This window comes from Dendrobates tinctorius, unplaced genomic scaffold (assembly GCF_039654945.1).
Source record: "Dendrobates tinctorius isolate UK_male_01 unplaced genomic scaffold, ASM3965494v1 ptg000059l, whole genome shotgun sequence".
NCBI classification, from domain to species: domain Eukaryota; kingdom Metazoa; phylum Chordata; class Amphibia; order Anura; family Dendrobatidae; genus Dendrobates; species Dendrobates tinctorius.
In genome coordinates, this window is record NW_027361727.1 from 21,411,832 (window position 1) to 21,438,318 (window position 26,487).

The 26,487-nt window shown below is 47.5% G+C and overlaps 1 protein-coding gene across 3 annotated transcripts in view; it reads left to right on the forward strand.

The window, feature by feature from the left end:
• Positions 1-656: 656 nt before the first annotated feature.
• Positions 657-26,487, forward strand: part of EXT2 (exostosin glycosyltransferase 2) — a 59,820-nt gene continuing 33,989 nt past the window's right edge. Inside the window, exons 1-7 of one of the 3 annotated variants that reach the window (XM_073578567.1) lie at positions 657-814; positions 1,473-2,038; positions 2,730-2,819; positions 4,321-4,455; positions 7,724-7,919; positions 8,205-8,344; positions 8,453-8,546. In XM_073578567.1, coding sequence (XP_073434668.1) covers positions 1,503-2,038; positions 2,730-2,819; positions 4,321-4,455; positions 7,724-7,919; positions 8,205-8,344; positions 8,453-8,546 — 1,191 coding nt within the window. In that variant the 5' untranslated portion in view covers positions 657-814; positions 1,473-1,502. The remainder of the gene's footprint in view (positions 815-1,472; positions 2,039-2,729; positions 2,820-4,320; positions 4,456-7,723; positions 7,920-8,204; positions 8,345-8,452; positions 8,547-26,487) is intronic. The other 2 variants (XM_073578569.1, XM_073578568.1) reach the window with 2 other exon arrangements.

Sequence of the window (26,487 nt, forward strand, 5' to 3'; positions counted from 1 at the left end):
CATCACAAATCAGAACGCTCTCGCCATGTTTTGTGGTTTCCAGATGGTTAATCCCATCCGACAGGTTCCCACAATGTGACTGGGTCCAGTGCTTAGCCTCTGTGGCCCAGGATGAGGCCCCGGTGCTCTATCAGCTTTGACGCCTTTCCTCCAATAATGATTCATCAGGAGAGTTAAGTAGAAAGAGGGGTCGGAGTCTCTGCAGAGCCCCTGATACCCCCGTAATATGGCGACCCCTATAATACGGGGGGCCGTCGCCGTTCTGGGGACACATTTATGGCCTCTGTTGTGAGCACCTCGATTCGCATGACCCGGTCCATCGGCCACGACATTAATCTGCGACTCTAGGACAGTGCTCTGAGTGTCGCCTCCTGGGTCTTGTTTTTTATTAGACGTCACATTTTTGTCAAGTTGTGGTAATAACCATGACGACTAATCAAAAGAAGAGACATGACACGAAGCAATTGCAATTTATGCACTTTCCTAACAAACTAATGTGAAGATTGACGGCGTTGTTGTCATTAGTTGCATCTAGAAGGGGTCAATTAACTATTTAATCTCCATTTTCTACCCTGTCGATGAAGCAGTCGATCTTCGACAAAATGGCGGCCGCCGCCGCCGCAGACTGCAGACAGATGTGGTAATAGATGTAATACAGTATTTGCCCTCTAGCGGCGCCTGTTTCTCATACACAGTCCCGGCGGTGACGTCATTTCCGCACAGTGCTGGTGTCTCCGGACGAGGGATGAGGCTGGAGCCGTGATCGGTGTCAGGGGCGGCCCGGGGCCGGGAGCCGCTGCTACTGGGGGCCGAGGTGAGGAACGGGGAGGCCGAGGCCTCAACCGCACGGTGTGTCCTGTGTTGTATCTGCCTCTATTACCGCAGGGAGGTCCACAAGACGTGTACTTAGTATGTAGCTGCCGTTTTTACCTCTGTAGAAGGAATATTCTTCTGTATTATCCATATATTATACGCTAGCGTCACCGTCCAGCGCTGCGGCCACCTGATGCCGTGTCTCCGCCAACATGGCCGCCCAGCTCCATAGAAAGCGGAAAGAATGCTGTAAAAAAGTTTCCGCAGTGTTTTTTTTAATGCATTTTCGATTAATAAAACGAGTGCTGTTTACAAGGCACACGTGTAATCTGCACCCAAAAAAGGCCACAAACAGCGCATAAAAGATGCTGCAAAATGGGCATTTTGTAATCAACGTTATTGCTGGGAAAAGGGAATGTTTTTGCTGCAGAAAAAAAAGCCACTGTGTGAACATAGCCTTAGTTTGAATTTTAGCCACTGCCAGAAGGTTAAAATAATTCACTGTTAGCATAATGTTGTCCTGGAAAATCCCTTTAAACTGTAATTCCCCTCTAAGGAAACAATAATGACGCACTCGGCATTGAGAATTGGGTTTTCCAGTCTGTGATGTAGATCTGATTGTACCGCCATCATCTGATTGTGTGTTTTGGTCCCGGCAGCAGCGCAGGATCGGGGCAGGAGGGTCCATTATGTGCGCCTCGGTCAAGTACAACACCCGGGGTCCTGTCCTGATCCCCAGAATGAAGTCCAAGCACCGCGTCTACTACATTGCCCTGTTCTCGGTGGTGCTCTTGGGTCTCATCGCCACCGGCATGTTTCAGTTTTGGCCTCACAGCATCGAACCGTCCGGCGACTGGATCGCCGAGAAGCGCAGCGTGCACGACGTGCCGGCCGTCAAGCTCTTGTACAGCAGCCCAATGCCGGATAGAGGGGACCTCAGCTGCCGGATGCACACTTGCTTCGATGTGTACCGCTGCGGCTTCAACCCTAAAAACAAAGTCAAAGTTTACATCTACCCCTTAAAGAAATACACGGATGAGTACGGGCGCGCAGTGGGGGACACCATCTCCCGGGAGTACAACGAGCTGCTGACCGCCGTGTCTGAGAGCGACTTCTACACCGACGATGTCGGCAGAGCCTGTCTCTTCCTGCCGTCTATCGATGTGCTCAGCCAGAATAACCTGCGGATCAAGGAGACTGCGCAGGCCCTGGCCAAGCTGCCCAGGTAATAAAGGGTGTGATGGACTGGGTGGTTACCCCGAGATGTTAGACACCCCCTCTTTAGAGAATTGCCCCTAATAGGGTGAGGATAGGCGTTAATGAATGGTCCCATTAAACTTGGGGTCACTATGGGTTTTTCTTGCGCCCTTTTCAGAAGGCCCTCAACCTCTACCCGAGCGCCTCTCGCATGGCAAAATGATAGATTAGTGTCTACAAATACCTGTGGTTACATACAAACTTCTAGACACAGGGGACCCCCATCTCCACTAAGGTGGGACATGCAAATAGGAATTAAATTTGCAAATTTGGAGCACCCCTTTAAATGTTTTGACCTATAGAGGCAAATCTCTATATCCTGTCTATAGCAGGACCTTTTTATTGGCTTCATAAGCATTCACATTCTGCAAGCTGTTGTTCTCTGTAATCAGCCATATCGCTATGTTATAAAGATTGCAAAACGTGTCGAAGTCACAATGATTTTTGATCTGAGATAAGAGCGGCTTCCGGAGTCGGGTTATCAGTCACCAGAAATAAAATGATCTTTTCAGATCTGCAACCATTGACCACAGTATCTAAAGGAAAAAAATCCTACATAACAGAACTTATGTATTTTTCTGCGGTTGCCCCAATGTTGAAGAAGGCATAATGTCTATATTTTCATGTAATTGAACTTCTGTACTTTTATTCTTTTGTAGATGGGACCGAGGTACAAACCACCTGTTATTTAATATGCTTCCCGGAGGCCCCCCGGATTATAACACTGCTCTGGATGTGCCCCGGGACAGGTGAGAGGCAGGGAACAATAATGCATTTACTAATTGGCCAAAGTTGGAGATAAAAAGGATCAGGCAGTTGGAATGGGGACATAGGGCATGGAGGGGAGGGTCATAGTGCACAAATGGTGGATATGGGGGGGGGTTGTAGTGCACGGATGGCGTCTGTAGAGGGGGGCATAGGGCACAGATGGCGCCCATAGAGGGTGTGGTCGTGGGCATGTATGACGTCTTTAGAGGGGAGCTGTAATAGGGCACGCATGGCATCCATAGAGGAGGGCGGTCATAGGGCACGCATGGTATCCTTAGAGGAAGGGGTCGCAGAGCACGAATGGCACCCGTAGAGGAGGGTGGTCGTAGGACACACGTGGCGTCTGTAGATGGGGGGGGGGGGGGTTTCGTAGGGCACGGATATTGCCTGTAGAGGTGGGGGGCATAGGGCACAGATGGCGTCTGTTGGGGAGGGGGGGCGTAGGGCACGGATGGCGTCCATACAGGAGGAGAAGGTTCCAGGGCACGGATGGCGCCCATAGAGGGGGGTCATAGAGCATAAATTGAGCCTCTGGGAGGGTGGGTTATAGGGTACGGATTGCGCCCAAAGGGAGACAGAAGTGTCTTGCAGCAATATTCACGTTTTCAGTAGGGAAGAGGAGAATGTTCTTGTTTCTTGCTGTGTATAGAGTCCTCATCTTTCATTGCTTTCCTGTCTGTGCTGATAATGAGATTACTGAGAAGCGGTCTCCACAGAACAGGACATTTCAACCCATTATGAGCCTAACTGTAAAAACTGTAAGATTCCAAAATCTTACACTATAGATAATGATATGGGAAAAAATGAGAACTGCTTTTAACGTAAACTCGATTTACCTGATGTCTCATTTTGGGATGACTCTTTGCCTGTAGATTTTTCGCAGTTTGGTTTTCTCTGTCCTCTTAAAATAGCAGATAAATTCCCCGAATGAGTGTAGTGTATAGTGACACCGTGTCTGCCAGGAGACTGACCCCAGACAGGACTGTACGTGGCTTCTCCAGCTTTGATCTTGCCTGGTTTTCCCTTGTCCTCTCATCATCTCTATTAGGTCGGCAGCAGCCGATGACAGGTTGTGTGGTCACGTAGGAGATGCTATCACGTCCTGTCCTGATCTGCAGTCTGTCGTCCGCACACAGCCTGGATCTGTCCATTAACCTGAAAGTCATTCCAACTATTGGAAACCTATGGCATAGGGAAATTACTGATGGGGGTCCAAGTGTTATGACCCCCAAACATGAAAGAGCTGCGTATGGTCGTCAGTATCGTATCAGTTAGTGAGGACGTTCAGTTAGTGAGGACGTTCTCCATGGACCGACTCCAATATTCGTTATGGGGCATCTTTGCGTTATGTGCAGCCCTTCTCCAGTAAACCTTCTGGCCGACCACCTATGGGGGTGACCCGAGTCTCCCCGGACGGCAGGTGTAGTGGCATATAAGGAGCCAACTGTCGATTCTGAGATGAAAGTTTTATCTTCTTTGCAGAGCGGTGCTGGCTGGTGGAGGGTTCTCAACATGGACGTACCGCCAGGGTTATGACGTCAGTATTCCAGTATACAGTCCACTGTCCGAAATGAACCTACCTGAGCGGGCACCCGGGTACGTGATAATGCCAAGCAGGTGATCCATCTGTGTCTTTTATTTATGGCCTCAAGATGCCCATCACTGATTAAACCTGTAGGCCTTGAGAGCACCTAGCCAGAACCAGAGGCGGTGGGCTTTATGTTGTGCTTGGCATCCAACTGGAAAGGACATGTGGGAAAAGCAGTAGAGGAATGATTGGCTGAAAGAGGATTCTTCACAGAGCTCCAACCAGGTGTCCTTTTGAGCAAAATGCCAGCCACAGTGTGTGACTCCCCCTCACCACCAGCTCTGACAATTTCAGTTCTTGTCTATAATATAACCCCTTATGGGCTTTATTCAGCTGCACTTTTAGCCCTTCAATGACCAGGTGTTATTTGCCCCTTACAAACAGCTTTTTTTTTTTAAAATTATTTTATGGTTCACATTTCGGCGGTCATACCGTATATACTCGCGTATAAGCCGAGATTTTCAGCCCATTTTTTTTCGCTGAAAGTCCCCCTCGGCTTATACGCGAGTCATGCACCAGGGGGTCGGAGGGGGGAGCGGGGGTGTCAGATCATACTGACCCCTCTCCCCCATGGAGCGGTTCTTAAGCCCCCTCGCTTCTCCCAGGGTCTTAGGCTATTTCCTTCAGCGGTCACGTGGTACTGCTCACTAAAGTCATGAATATGTGCATATTCATGACTTTAATGAGCGGTACCATGCGAACGCTGAAGGAAGGAGCCTGATACCGGGATAAGCGGGGCTGCAGAGACCGTGCCAGGAGGGGGTAAGTATATGCGATATTCACCTGTTCCCATTCCATCGCTGCGACTGCTCTGTCCTCCCCGTCCTTTGTCTGTGACGTTCAGGTCAGAGATCGCGGTGACGTAGTTAGTGCGCGCCGCGCCCTCTGCCTGAACAGTCACTGACAGAGGGACCCGGAAGACAGCGTCGCAAAGCGATGGACCGGGGACAGGTGAATATCGCCAGTGTCGGGGTCCTGAGCCAGCGGTGACACCGGCACCGGGCCCTCAGTGCCTGAGAGGTGAGTATGTAATTTTTTTTGTATTATTATTTGCAGCAGCATATGGGGGCATAATCTATGGAGCATCTTATGGGGCCATAACCTTTATGGAGCATTATATGGGGCATATTATTCTATGGAGCATCTTATGGGGCCATTATTAACATTTGTGCAGCATTATATGGGGTGTATTTTGTATGGAGCATCTTATGGGGCCATCATGAACTGTATGGATCATTATATGGGGCTCCTGATTCAATATGGATATTCAAAAACATTTAACCTACTGATGTCTCAATTAATTTTACTTTTATTGGCATCTATTTTAATTTTTGAAGTTTACCAGTAGCTGCTGCATTTTCCACCCTAGGCTTATACGCCAGTCAATAAGTTTTCCCAGTTTTTTGTGGCAAAATTAGGAGGGGTCGGCTTATACACGAGTATATTTGGTAACTTTTTTCTTTTTCACTTTTCCCCTGACTCGGTCGTGCTATTATGCAGTAGAAATTGTATTAGTTTTCCACTCTGTTTAAGGGCCACACTGTGTAATTTCTATCATTTTTTTTTTTGCGCTTCACACAGAATTAGTTCTTTGGGTTATTTTGGTGCTATGGATTCCTGAAGACCTGATGCAATGGCTGAGTGCTATATAGCCAGCGAAACCGAAGCCAAAAATGGGGAAGGACCGTCCAGTTATCTTCTCAAGGTTCCATACTGCGTGTGACTGCCAGAGCGATAACACGCTCCATTTATGTTGCAGACTGTAGGCACGCATCACTGGCGGTCAATAGTCGATGGACAGTCGGGAAGGGGATGAAGAGGTTCTGCAGCATTTAGAAGTGCGGCCTAGTCACAGTAGAGAAATGGGAATGGGACTACTCCCCCTAATATCCCACATCATCCCGTCAGCCAGAGCCACCGGACTACTACCCCTAATATCCCACATCATCCCGTCAGCCAGAGCCACCGGACTACTACCCCTGATATCCCACATCATCCCGTCAGCCAGAGCCACCGGACTACTACCCCTGATATCCCACATCATCCCGTCAGCCAGAGCCACCGGACTACTACCCCTAATATCCCACATCATCCCGTCAGCCAGAGCCACTGGACTACTACCCCTAATATCCCACATCATCCCGTCAGCCAGAGCCACCGGACTACTACCCCTAATATCCCACATCATCCCGTCAGCCAGAGCCACTGGACTACTACCCCTAATATCCCACATCATCCCGTCAGCCAGAGCCACCGGACTACTACCCCTAATATCCCACATCATCCCGTCAGCCAGAGCCACCGGACTACTACCCCTAATATCCCACATCATCCCGTCAGCCAGAGCCACCGGACTACTACCCCTGATATCCCACATCATCCCGTCAGCCAGAGCCACCGGACTACTACCCCTGATATCCCACATCATCCCGTCAGCCAGAGCCACCGGACTACTACCCCTGATATCCCACATCATCCCGTCAGCCAGAGCCGCCGGACTACTACCCCTAATATCCCACATCATCCCGTCAGCCAGAGCCACTGGACTACTACCCCTAATATCCCACATCATCCCGTCAGCCAGAGCCACCGGACTACTACCACTAATATCCCACATCATCCCGTCAGCCAGAGCCACCGGACAACTACCCCTAATATCCCACATCCTAACTTTCATACCGGGGCTCCCTTTAAGAGAGGCCTGGGGTAAAAACCAAAGTGCTGGATGGATTTGCTCTGACTTCCATAACAATGATCCCTTTAAGAGGAAAGATGCGCCTATGGGATGGAGGATGTGTGATGGGGATATTCGGGCAGGGACGGGGGGATTCATTTCTGTCATGTGCTCTCTGCTCCTTTCTGGGGGGCAGACAATGTCTGGGAGCTTATGTTCCCGGGGATGCTAGATTTCTCCTACCATGGCAGTGTCTGCTGAGGTGTTGTCGTGGAGTGAGAAAACTGTTGCTCATAGCAACCAATCACAGCTCAGCTTCTTTTAAAGAGCTCTGGTGAAATGAAAGATGCTTCGTGATTGGTTGGTGATACACATACATACATACATACATACATACATTCACTTATCTATATATATATATATATATATATATATATATATATATATATATATATATAATTTGTTATAACTAACTGTAGTTGATGACTATACCCGGGCAGCGCCGGGCTCTTCAGCTAGTTTTTTATAAAACCCAATTACAAAAATATATGCATATAAGAAAGCGAAAGGAAGACACCCCCTTTAATGATGACCCTCATGAATCGCCTCTTCCTACCCTACAGCCCTCGCACTTTCTTCCTGGTCTCGTCCCAGACGGCTGTGCACCCTGAGTTCCGCGCCGATCTGGAGACGATTCGCGCTGAGAATGGAGAATCCGTCTTGATCCTCGACAAATGTAGCAATCTATCCGACGATTCCCCGCCGCACAGCAAGCGATGCCACAAGAGCAACGTCTACGACTATCCGCAGGTCCTGCAGGTAATTACAAGTCTGTGCAGGCAGAGGGCGCCGTTGTATAAAAGTGTCGCACAGTGCAGAAAGTCATCACGATTGTTCCGTCCAGCGTGGAATATTCTGAGCATCCTTTGCTCCCGCTGCGGTAATGTTCAGTCATTTCTGCACGTCACAGGCTGAGACAAGTGTCTGTGAGGGCATTTATAAACCTCTTACATAGTAATGGTACTGTATAACAATGAGGGTAAACCTAAACACCGCTTGTAGCCTGACTGTAGCAGACGATCCTGAATGCTAGTTGTTTTGCAGGAAGCCTCGTTCTGCCTGATGCTTCGCGGCGCCCGCCTGGGACAGGCCGTTCTCAGTGACATCTTGCAGGCCGGCTGTGTTCCAGTCCTTGTCGCCGATTCCTATATATTGCCTTTTTCTGAGGTGTTGGATTGGAAGAGGTAATAATCCTTCGGTGGATATGTCCGCTCTCAGAGATGCTGCTGTGCAGGGAATATCCACCAATATTTCATTGTCTGATATGATTTTATTTCATTTATGGTTTTTAGAGCCTCCGTGGTGATTCCAGAGGAGAAGATTCTGGAGATGTACAGTGTCCTGCAGAACCTGCCACCGCGACAAGTGGAAGAGATGCAGAGACAGGTGAGCCACACACCGGGTTACCAAATAAGTCCCGTTATTCATTGTTTAGTGCTTTTGGAAGAATGAGAGTGGATACAGCAATTGAGAGGAGGAGTCAGTGCTATCTGTATCTGCATCATATCCAGGGAGCAACAAGGAGGCAGTGCTGTCTGTACCCGAATCATATACAGGGAGAAACAAGGAGGCAGTGCAGTCTGTACCCGAATCATATACAGGGAGAAACAAGGAGGCAGTGCAGTCTGTACCCGAATCATATACAGGGAGAAACAAGGAGGCAGTGCAATCTGTACCCGTATCATATACAGGGAGAAACAAGGAGGCAGTGCAGTCTGTACCCGAATCATATACAGGGAGAAACAAGGAGGCAGTGCAATCTGTACCCGAATCATATACAGGGAGAAACAAGGAGGCAGTGCAGTCTGTACCCGAATCATATACAGGGAGAAACAAGGAGGCAGTGCAATCTGTACCCGAATCATATACAGGGAGAAACAAGGAGGCAGTGCAGTCTGTACCCGAATCATACAGGGAGAAACAAGGAGGCAGTGCAATCTGTACCCGTATCATATACAGGGAGAAACAAGGAGGCAGTGCAGTCTGTACCCGAATCATATACAGGGAGAAACAAGGAGGCAGTGCAATCTGTACCCGTATCATATACAGGGAGAAACAAGGAGGCAGTGCAATCTGTACCCGTATCATATACAGGGAGAAACAAGGAGGCAGTGCAATCTGTACCCGTATCATATACAGGGAGAAACAAGGAGGCAGTGCAATCTGTACCCGTATCATATACAGGGAGAAACAAGGAGGCAGTGCAGTCTGTACCTGCGTCATATACAGGGAGAAACAAGGAGGCAGTGCTATCTGTACCCGAATCATATACAGGGAGAAACAAGGAGGCAGTGCAATCTGTACCCGTATCATATACAGGGAGAAACAAGGAGGCAGTGCAATCTGTACCCGTATCATATACAGGGAGAAACAAGGAGGCAGTGCTGTCTGTACCTGCGTCATATACAGGGAGAAACAAGGAGGCAGTGCAATCTGTACCCGAATCATATACAGGGAGAAACAAGGAGGCAGTGCAATCTGTACCCGTATCATATACAGGGAGAAACAAGGAGGCACTGCAATCTGTACCCGAATCATATACAGGGAGAAACAAGGAGGCAGTGCAATCTGTACCCGTATCATATACAGGGAGAAACAAGGAGGCAGTGCAATCTGTACCCGTATCATATACAGGGAGAAACAAGGAGGCAGTGCAATCTGTACCCGTATCATATACAGGGAGAAACAAGGAGGCAGTGCTGTCTGTACCTGCGTCATATACAGGGAGAAACAAGGAGGCAGTGCTATCTGTACCCGAATCATATACAGGGACAAACAAGGAGGCAGTGCAATCTGTACCCGTATCATATACAGGGAGAAACAAGGAGGCAGTGCAATCTGTACCCGAATCATATACAGGGAGAAACAAGGAGGCAGTGCAATCTGTACCCGTATCATATACAGGGAGAAACAAGGAGGCAGTGCAATCTGTACCCGTATCATATACAGGGAGAAACAAGGAGGCAGTGCAATCTGTACCCGTATCATATACAGGGAGAAACAAGGAGGCAGTGCTGTCTGTACCTGCGTCATATACAGGGAGAAACAAGGAGGCAGTGCTATCTGTACCCGAATCATATACAGGGACAAACAAGGAGGCAGTGCAATCTGTACCCGTATCATATACAGGGAGAAACAAGGAGGCAGTGCAATCTGTACCCGTATCATATACAGGGAGAAACAAGGAGGCAGTGCTGTCTGTACCTGCGTCATATACAGGGAGAAACAAGGAGGCAGTGCTATCTGTACCCGAATCATATACAGGGACAAACAAGGAGGCAGTGCAATCTGTACCCGAATCATATACAGGGAGAAACAAGGAGGCAGTGCTATCTGTACCTGCATCATATCCAGGACCCAACAAGGAGGCAGTGCTATCTGTATCTGCATCATATCCAGGGCGCAACAAGGAGGCAGTGCAATCTGTACCCGAATCATATACAGGGAGAAACAAGGAGGCAGTGCAATCTGTACCCGAATCATATACAGGGAGAAACAAGGAGGCAGTGCAATCTGTACCCAAATCATATACAGGGAGAAACAAGGAGGCAGTGCTATCTGTACCTGCGTCATATACAGGGAGAAACAAGGAGGCAGTGCTATCTGTACCTGCATCATATCCAGGACCCAACAAGGAGGCAGTGCTGTCTGTACCTGCGTCATATACAGGGAGTAACAAGGAGGCAGTGCTATCTGTACCTGCGTCATATCTAGGGCACAACAAGGGGGCAGTGCTATCTGTATCCGTATCATACAGGGAGAAACAAGGAGGCAGTGCTGTCTGTACCTGCATCATATCCAGGACCCAACAAGGAGGCAGTGCTATCTGTATCTGCATCATATCCAGGGCGCAACAAGGAGGCAGTGCTATCTGTACCCGAATCATATACAGGGAGAAACAAGGAGGCAGTGCAATCTGTACCCGAATCATATACAGGGAGAAACAAGGAGGCAGTGCTGTCTGTACCCAAATCATATACAGGGAGAAACAAGGAGGCAGTGCTATCTGTATCTGCATCATATCCAGGGCGCAACAAGGAGGCAGTGCAATCTGTACCCGAATCATATACAGGGAGAAACAAGGAGGCAGTGCAATCTGTACCCGAATCATATACAGGGAGAAACAAGGAGGCAGTGCTGTCTGTACCCAAATCATATACAGGGAGAAACAAGGAGGCAGTGCTATCTGTACCCAAATCATATACAGGGAGAAACAAGGAGGCAGTGCTATCTGTACCTGCATCATATCCAGGACCCAACAAGGAGGCAGTGCTGTCTATACCTGCGTCATATACAGGACCCAACAAGGAGGCAGTGCTGTCTGTACCTGCGTCATATACAGGGAGAAACAAGGAGGCAGTGCAATCTGTACCCAAATCATATACAGGGAGAAACAAGGAGGCAGTGCTATCTGTACCTGCGTCATATACAGGGAGAAACAAGGTGGCAGTGCTATCTGTACCTGCATCATATCCAGGACCCAACAAGGAGGCAGTGCTGTCTGTACCTGCGTCATATACAGGGAGAAACAAGGAGGCAGTGCTATCTGTACCTGCGTCATATACAGGGAGAAACAAGGAGGCAGTGCTATCTGTACCTGCGTCATATCTAGGGCGCAACAAGGGGGCAGTTCTATCTGTATCCGTATCATATACAGGGAGAAACAAGGAGGCAGTGCTGTCTGTACCTGCGTCATATCTAGGGCGCAACAAGGGGGCAGTTCTATCTGTATCCGTATCATATACAGGGAGAAACAAGGAGGCAGTGCTGTCTGTACCTGCGTCATATACAGGGAGAAACAAGGAGGCAGTGCTATCTGTACCTGCGTCATATACAGGGAGAAACAAGGAGGCAGTGCTATCTGTACCTGCGTCATATCTAGGCCGCAACAAGGGGGCAGTGCTATCTGTATCCGTATCATATACAGGGAGAAACAAGGAGGCAGTGCTGTCTGTACCTGCGTCATATACAGGGAGAAACAAGGAGGCAGTGCTATCTGTACTTGCGTCATATCTAGGCCGCAACAAGGGGGCAGTGCTATCTGTATCCGTATCATATACAGGGAGAAACGAGGCAGTGCTGTCTGTACCTGCGTCATATACAGGGAGAAACAAGGAGGCAGTGCTGTCTGTACCTGCGTCATATACAGGGAGAAACAAGGAGGCAGTGCTATCTGTACCTGCGTCATATCTAGGGCGCAACAAGGGGGCAGTTCTATCTGTATCCGTATCATATACAGGGAGAAACAAGGAGGCAGTGCTGTCTGTACCTGCGTCATATCTAGGGTGCAACAAGGGGGCAGTTCTATCTGTATCCGTATCATATACAGGGAGAAACAAGGAGGCAGTGCTGTCTGTACCTGCGTCATATACAGGGAGAAACAAGGAGGCAGTGCTATCTGTACCTGCGTCATATACAGGGAGAAACAAGGAGGCAGTGCAGTCTGTACCTGCGTCATATCTAGGCCGCAACAAGGTGGCAGTGCTATCTGTATCCGTATCATATACAGGGAGAAACAAGGAGGCAGTGCTGTCTGTACCTGCGTCATATACAGGGAGAAACAAGGAGGCAGTGCTATCTGTACTTGCGTCATATCTAGGCCGCAACAAGGGGGCAGTGCTATCTGTATCCGTATCATATACAGGGAGAAACAAGGAGGCAGTGCTGTCTGTACCTGCGTCATATACAGGGAGAAACAAGGAGGCAGTGCTATCTGTACTTGCGTCATATACAGGGACAAACAAGGAGGCAGTGCTATCTGTACCTGAATCATATACAGGGAGAAACAAGGAGGAAGTGCTATCTGTACCTGCATCATATACAGGGAGAAACAAGGGGGCAGTGCTGTCTGTACCTGCGTCATATACAGGGAGAAACAAGGAGGAAGTGCTATCTGTACCTGCGCCATATACAGGGAGAAACAAGGAGGCAGTGCTATCTGTACCTGCGCCATATACAGGGAGAAACAAGGAGGTAGTGCTATCTGTACCTGCGCCATATACAGGGAGAAACAAGGAGGTAGTGCTATCTGTACTTGCATTGTATAAAGTTAGAAACAAGGAGGCAGTGCTGTCTGTACCTGCGTCATATATAGAGTTGAGTGAATATCTTCAGTTCCCCGCTTATTTGGCAAGCTATGGCGCTTGCTGAATAAGCTACAGTGGGAACCCGGCTTCTTGGATCTCGCCGGCTGATCAGCGGATCGCTGCCGCAGCTGCATGTTGTCGCGGCTGTGTCACTGTCACAGCACATGCATGGTGAGACTGTTTGTTGGGCTTTCCATGCATGTGCTGTGACAGTGACATAGCTGCGACACATGCAGCTGCGGCAGCGATCCGCTGATAAGCCGGCGAGATCCAGGAAGCCGGGTTCTCGCTGTAGGTTATTCGGCAAGCTGCGACGCGGGGAACTGAAGATATTCGCTCACCTCTAATCATATATATTGGGAGAAACAAGGAGGCTGCGCTTTCTGCCTGTCACTTGCAGGGGATACGGGGAGGCTGTACTAAATGTATAGACATGGCTGGAGTATTGTCAGTGACATTTTAACCCCCACATCACTCGGCTTGGGGATGGTGGCCACCTGCTTTCTGGGGTCTGTTGCTTTGCAGTGACTGCTGTTGTTGTAAATGCACAATCTTATGTAAAATAATAATGTAATGATTGTAGTCCTGTTCTTGTTGCGGTATATGGGAAAACGTCAGATGATTCTGCAAAATAACCCACATGTGGTCAAAATAGTGTTCGAAACTCATGGTAACGCTGCAGTTCACCTTCCTGCCTGTAGATGTCACTCAAGGATTTCCCGATTGACTCCGTCAGCAGTTTACACGGCCCAGTGCCAACCCGTAATCAGCATTTCTACACCGCTCTCATGCTGAAAACTGCAGAATTAGCACAAATGGCGGCATTAATTAATAGTACATGGCCCTTGGATGTTACTTGAGTTGTTACGATCCAAGATTTCTCTGGATTACTGTCACATTTGCGAACGTCATCCTAATGTCTGACTGTCAACAGCTCCTATTTACTCCTTGATATATGCGTCTCTTTAGCAATCCATACAAAAGTTTCTTCAGAAGTGCGCCGTCTCGCTTGTTGGTGCAGCCTGTGCACTGTGGCTGGTATTGCACTTGTGTCCCTCAGGCTTTGGTGCTGCAGATTAGCGGGTGGGAATCTGTCATGAGACGCACAGAGGATGGTTTCGTTGCACCATACCTTTTTTATTGCACTAGCGGTTCATAGAGAAGATTTGAACCTTAATGTAAAAAAGGACTTAATCCAGTCACTGCCAGCAAGCGCAGATGTTGGAGATTGGAAACCATAAACTTGAAAGTTGCAAAACTTTTCATCAACTTTTAGGGACTACAGAATTTCCGGTCTACCCCTCCATGAGTCGGCTACGATCCATGGAGCGTCATTTTTAAAAAAAAAATTTTTTTTAGCAGGCTCAGTGTCCAGCATTTAGTACGGGCCGTGTCCTGTGTTGCAAGCTCAGAGCAGATCAAGTCACGTTTCGGTGAATTTAGGCTGAGCACAGGCACTCCTGAGATTACAGGTCCATGCCTAGTAAACAATGAAGGGCATGCAGCCATGAGGTGGAGCGTTGTAGTAAGGTGGCACGCATCAGTGAGGTGGCATGCAGCGGTAAGGTGGAGCTTTGTAGTAAGGTGGCACGCAGCAGTGAGGTGCCATGCATTGGAGTAAGGTGTGCAGCAGTAAGGTGGAGCGTTGCAGTTAGGTGGCGTGCAGCAGTAAGGTGGAGCATTGTAGTAAGGTGGTGTGCAGCAGTAAGGTGGAGCGTTGTAATGTGACGTGCAGCAGTGAGGTGGAACTTTGTAGTAAGGTGGCATGCAACAGTAAGGTGAAGCGTTGGCATAAGGTGGTGTGCAGCAGTGAGGTGGCATGCAGCAGTAAGGTGGTGTGCAGCAGTGAGGTGGCATGCAGCAGTAAGGTGGAGCGTAGTTGTAAGGTGGCATGCAGCAGTAAGGTGGAGCGTAGTTGTAAGGTGGCATGCAGCAGTAAGGTGGAGCGTTGGAGTAAGGTGGTGTGCAGCAGTAAGGTGGAGCGTTGGAGTAAGGTGGTGTGCAGCAGTAAGGTGGAGCGTTGGAGTAAGGTGACGTGCAGCAGTAAGGTGGCATACAGCAGTAAGGTGGAGCGTTGGAGTAAGGTGGTGTGCAGCAGTGAGGTGGAAAGCTGCAGCTCTTCAGGTGTTCCACGGGGGGTTAAATTTGTAGGGGACTTGTAGAAATTAGTGTATATAGGCTGTATGACAACCTGATTTTGTGGTGGGGATTCAGGTTGACTCGCTTATCTAACCCCCTTTGATGCTGTTTGATATTAATTGCAGCATCTAAGAACAGAAAATGCCAGCATCAGACTCGTCTCTGATCCACGCTGCACATTAGATGAAAGTTGTCCACACGTCGGGACTGGCCGACCATCTAATGTGTATTGGGGACTCCCATCTCTCCCCCCAACAAATGTTGTTGGAGAACGATCAGGCAGTTTGTAAAGATGCCCGATCCTTTTATTTTCGGGGGGGTAGATAGCTGTTGTCAGGCTGCAACTTTCTTTTGTCCCCTCTGAAGACACACGAACGCTCCTATGTTTCATCCTCTACGGTAACAAAATGTATACTACTCTGTTGTGAACTCATTTTCTGGTCTGCCTCTGGTTTCTGGTGAGGGAACTGTTTGTGCTGACAGAGGAGTCGTGAGTTCTCTTTCCGGGCTCCCTCTGGTGGTGGCAGGAGGTAATGAAGCTGATCTAATTAACAGAGACCTGCCACCTGATAATGAGGACGACGATTGGACATCTGGAGTCTCAGACTGGATTTAAGACAGGCGACTCCCTATTCCCATGCTGGTGATTTTTTTTCCTGCCTCCTGAGGTCTTGGTTTCCAGCTCAGTTCCTGTCTTCTCAAGCTAAGTTTTTTCTCTGCTAATGTTCACATTTGATTTGGTTTTGTCTATTCAGTTCTTGTGTGGTTAGCCAGCCCTGGCTGGGGCTGTGCTGAATTTCCACTCTTATGTCACTGTATGTGCCAGTTTGCTTTTTGTCCCTTATTAGATTGGCCTCTTTTTGCTCTGTTCTCAGAATATGCCAGAGTACTGATATAGTGGGTGAAGTCTAGTGACTTCAGGGTTTTTTTTGCTATCAGAAGTGTTGGACATTTTTTGCAGGGTTTTTTGGCGTGATTGCAGACAGTGTCATTCCTTTCCTGTCCTGTCTAGTTAGTGTGGGCCCCATCGTTTGCTCAGCCTATTTTCCTACCTGTGTTTGTGCTTTCATCACGTTTCACCGTCAATACATGTGTGGGGGCTGTCTATTCCTTTGGAGTCTGCTCTGGGGCAGTTTAGATTTCCCCTTTTCTTGCTTTAGGCTTATTTAGTCCTCCGGCTGTGACGAGGCGTCTAGAATCATCGTAGGTACGCTCCACGGCTGCTGTTAGTTGTGTGGTTACGATCAGGGGTCTGCAATCCTCGTAGTTACCAACCTCTGGCTTTCTGTGACTTAGCTTGGTTTTGTTTTCCTCCTCGGTGACCCAATCATAACACTACTCCCTATAGAAAGCTCACCAGAAACGCAGTAAGGCATCTCAGTCCTGCTCAACTCAAACTTCAAGGTTGGTCAGTACTTTTTATTGATGGCCTTTCCATAGGATCGACCATCAGTATGTGATCGCTGGGGGTGCCACACCCTGCTCTCCGTCCGGCTGGACGTTCTCTGATGCTGCTGGCTGGGGTGCCGGGTGTTGCACCCTCGCCGATCAGGTTTTAATCACCAATGCTAGTAATAGGCCATCAGTAATAAAGTAGTAGACAGCCCCTTTAAGTTTGAAATGCGTGGGACTGATCAGCATTGCTGCGTCTCTAGTGAACCTTCTATAGGGCACGGTGTAGATTTTGTTACCGTATAGGTTGAAATGTAGGAATTTTCTGCTGATGGGTCTTGATGTGCGTTTCCACTGGAGGAGGCCGGACCCCCACTTCAGGTAGGACAGGAGTGCGATTCTGACAAGTGAAATAGTATCTGAGGAGCAGCGCAGCATGTGCAGGGTCAGGGGCGCGGAGAGGTGGAAACAGATCTGTGATTTATCTGCACTGCGGCTTCTGCAAACAAGCTTTCATTCGGCTGGTGGATTTTGCTTGAGTAACCTCTAACCCCACAAGACTCTGAAGTGCGGTTACTGACAGGACGGATCTCCTTTCAACTCTCCCCTGTCTGGCCTCATTGTGTTTTTTAGGGGGGATGTCTTCACACAGCGGGGTCCCTGCAGCAGCAGAATCTCATTCTTTCCTCTCCACAGGGTGCCATGAATAGGGACCTTGGAAAAAAAAATTATATATTTTTTTTTGTCCTAGGAAATGTATAACCTGCGGCGTCCATAACAGGCTGAGATGGGTGGTGCAAGAGGGTGCCGTTAACACTAGCCAATGACATTTTTAAAGGGGTTGTCCAGTCGTCTTCTTGTGACCCCTTGAAAGAACTTCTGCAGACGTGGACAAGTAATTAATTGAATCATGTAATACTGCGCTTCTCCTGTAGTGGCCACTGTAGAGGATTATTAGCTGGGAGGAGGAGACTTTGCCATCGATCAGCTGATCGTTATGGCGGCTTTTTTTTAATGGTATTTTCTGGGATGGGACAGCCGTCCTCTTCTGATTAAGTTCTATTAGAGCAAGCTACCTTTTGTTCTAGAATGAGTAACTTTATAACATTGCAACTTTAAGGTAAACTTTTTCTACAGAGTTGATTTTGCTCTGTGAGCTGGATACGTCAGCGGCTCATTTCTCTCTGCAATCAGTGAATGGAAACCTGTCTATTAATCCCTTCTGACCTATGTTGCCCATGCACAGGAGGGCAACGTTGGCCAAACTCACCAGTGGGACTTGACAATTATCTTGTGTGTATGGGATTTAGGATTGGGCATGCTGACTTGCGGTGCCCCATCCTTTTGTGGTTTACTCCACTTTATTGAGAATACATGCATGATCAGTTTACCCGAACGTGCATGTGTATCGGGGAGAAAGGGTCAGTCTCTTAGATCTCTCCTGATCTCTCTTCAGGGTGTATGGGCATCTCTAGTCCTGCTTGAACATCTGCAGTTTCCTACAGTGTATCCATGTAGTGACAAGTTATTAGGAGAGGACGAGAGAGAGCGGACAAGGACGGGAGAGGGCGTGGGAGAGACTTTTGTGCTGCTCACAGCAATATCTCCCGGGAGAGGGCAGGGGACGGGACTTGAGAGGGGACGGGACTTGAGAGGGGATTGGGGAGGGGAATTGATGGGAGATGTGATTGGGGAGGGGACTGGAGAGGGTACGGGGCGGGAGAGACTTTTGTGCTGCTCACAGAGCATTATCCTAACAAACGGGTTCGTTCCAGTGTATCTGTAAGGGTAAGTGCACACACAGTTTTTAGGTTGTGCGGATTTTGTTGAAAAATCCGCAGGTAAATCCGCAGGACAAAAGTCCTGCGGTTTACCTGCGGATTAGCCTGTGGTTTTGCCCTGCGGTTTGACACCTCATAATGGATAAGTTGTGAAACCGCAGCGGAAACCGCACAAAGAATTGACATGCTTCGGATTGTAACCCGCAGCCAATCCGAGCGGAAAAATCCGCAGCATGTGCACTGTGTTTTTCAGTTTACCATTGAAAACAATGGTACTGTACAGCGCACCTAAATCTGCTGCGGACCCGCAGGGCCAAAACCGCTGCGGATCCGCAGCAGAATCCGCACCGTGTGCACACAGCCTAACAAGTCTTTGGTCTTTGAGTTTTCAGCCTCTGGAAGGAAGCAGCAATGTCCCTTAAGCACTGACAGTAAACGGAGATCTTGAAAATAAGTTAAATTGCAATTCTTTCATTTTGAAACCGTTAATCTTTATTTACGTAATACTACATTTTTCGGGGTATATATAAAAACTATAGGAATAAAAAGAGCGCAATAGGGTCTTATCCGAGTTGATGTTTGAAAGAAATAAAAGAAATACACTCACCCTTTCCAGGAGAGATTCAAACACATAAGATCAGTTATCAGCTTGCTGCACGTCCAAAGGTCCACTCAGTGACCGCCATAACATTAAGCTTATAATGGAAAAAATTCATGGACCTAAGTGCGCTGCTGAACAAATATCGAATCCAGATTAAAGGATCAACCATTAATTTCCCAACGCGTTTCGAAGTAGATAATACTTCTTCCTCAGGGGAAGATATATACCCTGATATATATATGTCATCCCCTGAGGAAGAAGTATTATTTACTTCGAAACGCGTTGGAAAAAATAAATGGTTAATCCTTTTATCTAATCTGGATTCGATATTTGTTCAGGAGCGCACTTAAGTCCATGAATTTTTTCCATTATAAGCTACATTTTTCGGGGGAAAGTTTGGAATATAAATGTTTTTTTCCTGGGACTTATCCACATGTCCAATAGACTTGAATGCAGAGAGCTGGGTAGGCAAATTTTCATTCTTGCCCGCTATGATGAAAATCCCATGAAGGTTCCATCCTGGGCAACATACAAACAGAATAGGACCTCAGAAGTGAAGATGTCCCCACGTGGCACAACACTGACCAGCAGGGAGCAGACGAGTCGCCGCTGGTTCCCAAGGATGGAGCTTTGTCAATGGAGAAGCTGCAGGAACCGTCAGGACGTGACGTGCTGCTGATTACCGCAGAGTCGCCGCAGTCATTAGCAAGACTTTCACCAGGGGATTGAGTTTAATAAGTAGGAAAGAAACCTCTGCCTGCCTTCAGATCTTTCCTCCAGTATTTATTATATGCCTGCACAACTCCTTGACCCGCGCTCCTTTGAGCCCTAAGAGAAAGGGGGTGACTGATGGCGGGGGAACCCTGCGAAGAGAATTAAGAAGGAAAACAGGGCTTAGGTAACAGAAGAAAAGCGTGCCCTGCGCCGTTCCTGGGGACCTCGCTCCCCTCTCCCGCAGAAGAGTTAATCACAGCCATTGTGAAAAAAAACCCCCAAAAGTGCAGACGTCATAAATAATCCATCTGAGTTATGGTCGGGTCGTATGTAGAACGTCAGCTATGATTTGCCACTGAATATTTAAAGTGTGCAGCCCTTAATTTAAAACCCAAACCTTGTAAGCTTGGAACGGGCCATATCAAATTAGGAGCTGCCTAACGAGGCAGGTCCTGGGAGTGATGGATGACTGCTGGCCCTGCGCCCAAAACCGCACCACTTTTAAAGGGATAGCTGGAAAACTGTTAGTTTTATTAAAATAAGTTCGGACAAGTGGCTGCGCTGATAAATGATGGGGCCGGGGCTTTTATACACCGCAAGGTTGGGGGGGGGGGGGGGGGTAAGCCCCAGGATTTACACATCCGCCTTGTGTGCACCATCCTGTCTGTCATCGTGAGGACATAGAGTATAGCTTATATCAAATAGAGGTCTATTAATCCGGCTTCTGATAATCCAGAAGGTGGATGGTGATCTAAAAGAGCCAATAAGAAAATTCCTCTGATTACAGAAATTATCATTTTTTTGTTCTTACCTGTTGGATTGTGCAGGGTTTTCTTAGTGTAATACTAGTGCTATGCTCAATCACGTCTCCTTCACGTTTTTTTTTTTCCCCTTCTCACAATCTCCGAGAAATGCAGCTGCATCTCCCTCCTCCCTCTCTTCACATTTACTGGAAAAGCAGGATTTCTCAAGTGTGAGACCACAGCAATGGCATCACATGTCTCCTCCCCACAGTCTCCTCCTGTCTCCTTACAACATGCAGTCTCCCAATCACAGAGAGAAGCTGCAGCTGCATCTCCCTCCTCTCTCTCTTCACATTTTCCAGACCGGGGAGGCTTCCCCAAATGTGATGCCATTGCTATGCTCTCACTTGTCTCCTCCACATGTTCTCCTCCTGCCACCTTACAGGCTCACAAGTGCAAAGGGAAAAACTGCAGCTGCATCTCCCTCCTCCCCTCTTAAAGTTAACAGGACTGGGCAGACTTTCCAAAGTGTGATTTCAATGCTATGCTTTCCGATGGTCTCCTCATGCAACCTCACAACATTGCAGTCTCCAAAGCACCGAGAAACTGCAGCTGCATCTCCCTCCTCGTCCCCCTTTCTTTACTATACATTTTATTTTTTTAGGCTGGGTGATTGCTGAAGATATTTCTAAATATTACAAATCTTTAGGGAGAGTGGATCTACAGGCTGCTGAAAGCTTCAAAAGATTACGATTTTCCCTAAAAAAAAAAAATTAGGACTAGTGTTGAGCTTTCCGATACCGCAAGTATCGGGTATCGGCCGATATTTGCCGTATCGGAATTCCGATACCGAGTACCGATACTTTTTTCGTATCCGATACCGGAATCGGAAGTCCAAAATGCAATGAGCCACTTTTGTGGCTCTGATTGGCTGCCGAAATGACGTCATCATGATGCGCTGTCTGTGCGCATCATGATTCGCCGTCAGTTCGGGCCTTCGGGGGGGGGCTGTGCCGACTGGGGGTCTGTACCGGCCTGCCGGTGGTCTGTGCAGGCTCCGGGGGGCTGTGCCGTCCTGCCGGGGGGCTGTGCCGGCCCGCCGGGGGCTGTGCCGGCCTGCCGGTGGTCTGTGCCGGCCTGCCAGTGGTCTGTGCCGGCCTGCCGGGGGTCTGTGCCGGCCTGCCGGGGGTCTGTGCCGGCCTGCCGGGGGGCTGTGCCGGCCTGCCGGGGGGCTGTGCCGGCCTGCCGGGGGGCTGTGCCGGCCTGCCGGTGGTCTGTGCAGGCTCCGGGGGTCTGTGCAGGCATCGTCCGATGGGACTACAAGTCCCATCGGGCGATGCCTGCTACCATGACAGTGATTGACACATTAGCCAATGACGGGACAGTAGTAGTCCCATCATCCGGCTAATGTGTTGAATGTAAAAAGAAAAAAAATTTACATGCTACATACATACAACATGCATACTACATATATACTACATGCAACATGCATACTACATGTAACATACATACTACATACATGCTACATACTACATGCATGCTACATACTACATACATAATACATATATACTACATGCATGCAACATACATACAACATAAATACTACATGCATACTACATATATACTATATATACTACATGTAACACATATACTACATGCTACATACATACTACATACATAATACATATATACTACATGCATGCAACATACATACAACATATATACTACATGCATGCAACATGCATACTACATATATACTATATATACTACATGTAACATACATACTACATATATACTACATGCTACATACATGCAACATACACACTACATGCTACATACATGCAACATACATACTACATACATGCTGCATACATGCTACATACATGCTACATACATGCTACATACATGCTACATACAGTGGGGGAAAAAAAGTATTTAGTCAGTCAGCAATAGTGCAAGTTCCACCACTTAAAAAGATGAGAGGCGTCTGTAATTTACATCATAGGTAGACCTCAACTATGGGAGACAAACTGAGAAAAAAAAATCCAGAAAATCACATTGTCTGTTTTTTTTTCATTTTATTTGCATGTTATGGTGGAAAATAAGTATTTGGTCAGAAACAAAATTTCATCTCAATACTTTGTGATATATCCTTTGTTGGCAATGACAGAGGTCAAACGTTTTCTGTAAGTCTTCACAAGGTTGCCACACACTGTTGTTGGTATGTTGGCCCATTCCTCCATGCAGATTTCCTCTAGAGCAGTGATGTTTTTGGCTTTTCGCTTGGCAACACGGACTTTCAACTCCCTCCAAAGGTTTTCTATAGGGTTGAGATCTGGAGACTGGCTAGGCCACTCCAGGACCTTGAAATGCTTCTTACGAAGCCACTCCTTCGTTGCCCTGGCGGTGAGCTTTGGATCATTGTCATGTTGAAAGACCCAGCCACGTTTCATCTTCAATGCCCTTGCTGATGGAAGGAGGTTTGCACTCAAAATCTCACGATACATGGCCCCATTCATTCTTTCATGTACCCGGATCAGTCGTCCTGGCCCCTTTGCAGAGAAACAGCCCCAAAGCATGATGTTTCCACCACCATGCTTTACAGTAGGTATGGTGTTTGATGGATGCAACTCAGTATTCTTTTTCCTCCAAACACGACAAGTTGTGTTTCTACCAAACAGTTCCAGTTTGGTTTCATCAGACCATAGGACATTCTCCCAAAACTCCTCTGGATCATCCAAATGCTCTCTAGCAAACTTCAGACGGGCCCGGACATGTACAGGCTTAAGCAGTGGGACACGTCTGGCACTGCAGGATCTGAGTCCATGGTGGCGTAGTGTGTTACTTATGGTAGGCCTTGTTACATTGGTCCCAGCTCTCTGCAGTTCATTCACTAGGTCCCCCCGCGTGGTTCTGGGATTTTTGCTCACCGTTCTTGTGATCATTCTGACCCCACGGGGTGGGATTTTGCGTGGAGCACCAGATCGAGGGAGATTATCAGTGGTCTTGTATGTCTTCCATTTTCTAATTATTGCTCCCACAGTTGATTTCTTCACTCCAAGCTGGTTGGCTATTGCAGATTCAGTCTTCCCAGCCTGGTGCAGGGCTACAATTTTGTTTCTGGTGTCCTTTGACAGCTCTTTGGTCTTCACCATAGTGGAGTTTGGAGTCAGACTGTTTGAGGGTGTGCACAGGTGTCTTTTTATACTGATAATAAGTTTAAACAGGTGCCATTACTACAGGTAATGAGTGGAGGAAAGAGGAGACTCTTAAAGAAGAAGTTACAGGTCTGTGAGAGCCAGAAATCTTGATTGCTTGTTTCTGACCAAATACTTATTTTCCACCATAATATGCAAATAAAATGAAAAAAAAACAGACAATGTGATTTTCTGGATTTTTTTTTCTCAGTTTGTCTCCCATAGTTGAGGTCTACCTATGATGTAAATTACAGACGCCTCTCATCTTTTTAAGTGGTGGAACTTGCACTATTGCTGACTGACTAAATACTTTTTTGCCCCACTGTACATACCACATGCATGCAACATGCATACTACATATATACTGCATATATACTACATGCATGCAACATACATATATACTACATACAATACATACATATAGACATACAGTACATATAACATAGAGTACATACTTACCGTCACTTGTCACTTTGATCCCCGAAGCCATTGTCACCTGAGGGATAAATATCAAAATAAAAAAACACCAATATACTTACCCCGATCCGCAGAAGTCCACGAGGGTCCCACGTCCATCTTGCGTGGAGAACAGCAGCATCAGCTGATGCTACCGTTCTCTACCAGCTCCAGGAATACAATGACGGAAGGTAGGTATCCTTCCGCACTGTATTCCTCCACCACTGTAAAAAAAAAAAAAGTCCCTAGTCTCACTTTATGCCATTGCTGCGTGGGAATTTCCCACGCAGCAATGGCATAAAGTGAGACTAGGGACTTTTTTTTTTTTTTTTAAAGTGGTGGAGGAATACAGTGCGGAAGGATACCTACCTTCCGTCATTGTATTCCTGGAGCTGGTAGAGAACGGTAGCATCAGCTGATGCTGCTGTTCTCCACGCAAGATGGACGTGGGACCCTCGTGGACTTCTGCGGATCGGGGTAAGTATATTGGTGTTTTTTTATTTTGATATTTATTCCTCAAGGGGACAATGGCTTCGGGGATCAAAGTGACAAGTGACGGTAAGTATGTACTCTATGTTATATGTACTGTATGTCTATATGTATTTATTGTATGTAGTATATATGTATGTTGCATGCATGTAGTATATATGCAGTATATATGTAGTATGCATGTTGCATGCATGTGGTATGTATGTAGCATGTATGTAGTATGTATGTATGTTGCATGTATGTAGTATGTATGTTGCATCTATGTAGCATGTAGTGTGTATGTATGTAGCATGTATGTAGTATGTATGTTGCATGTATGTAGCATGTAGTGTGTATGTTGCATGTATGTAGCATGTAGTATATATGTAGTATGTATGTTACATGTAGTATATATAGTATATATGTAGTATGCATGTAGTATATATGTTGTATGTATGTTGCATGCATGTAGTATATATGTATTATGTATGTAGTATGTATGTAGTATGTAGCATGCATGTAGTATGTATGTAGTATGTAGCATGCATGTAGTATGTATGTTACATGTAGTATATATGTAGTATGCATGTTGCATGTAGTATATATGTAGTATGTATGTTACATGTAGTATATATGTAGTATGCATGTTGTATGTATGTAGCATGTATGTAGCAAGTAAATTTTTTTTTTTTTTTTTTTACATTCAACACATTAGCCGGATGATGGGACTACTACTGTCCCATCATTGGCTAATGTGTCAATCACTGTCATGGTAGCAGGCATCGCCCGATGGGACTTGTAGTCCCATCGGACGATGCCTGCACAGACCACCGGAGCCTGCACAGACCACCGGCAGGCCGGCACAGCCCCCCAGCAGGCCGGCACAGACCACCGGAGCCTGCACAGACCACCGGCAGGCCGTCACAGCCCCCCGGCAGGCCGTCACAGCCCCCCCGGCAGGCCGGCACAGACCCCCCGGCAGGCCGGCACAGACCCCCCGGCAGGCCGGCACAGACCCCCCGGCAGGCCGGCACAGACCCCCCGGCAGGCCGGCACAGCCCCCCGAAAGGCCCGTACAGACCCCAGAGAGGCTGTACAAGGCAAAAATAGGGTTTTTCTTATTCCGATACCGGAAGTCCCATAGACTTGAATGGGACTTCCGGTATCGGAATCGGCGATACCCGATATTTTTTTTAGATCGGCCGATACCATCCGATACGATACTTTTAAGTATCGGACGGTATCGCTCAACACTAATTAGGACTCATTAATTTGGGCAAAAATAAAGTGCACAAAGTGGTGAGATAAAAAAAAAATTGCTTTCTACTAAAAGCAACACTTGCATCCAGTCTGTCTGCTGGCCAACTTGTAGCATCGCCTCTTTGATCCCTAGAAATATATGAGAGTATCCATATCCTGACCAGTGGTGCCATATACCCCGCTGTCTTGTAAATACCGGCTATTGTGAAACTTGTAAGGCAGGAGCCGGCACCAGCTTGTTGGGAGCAGGAGGGACGGGCCCTTAATGGGCTGTTAATCTTTATGATCTATCCCACCATGTCTTGTCTGCAACTCAATGTTGGACGGTTTACGAGATTCTCCCGTGCTTTACCCAGTGATCCGACCCGATGAGCACGACGGCCTCTTCCTTATTGTATCAGTTTTAGGAAGTTTGTAATGTTGGGGGCTATTTTTCGGCTGATTTATAACTATTCTGCTTTATGATTGCTAAGTACTGGAGACCCCATAG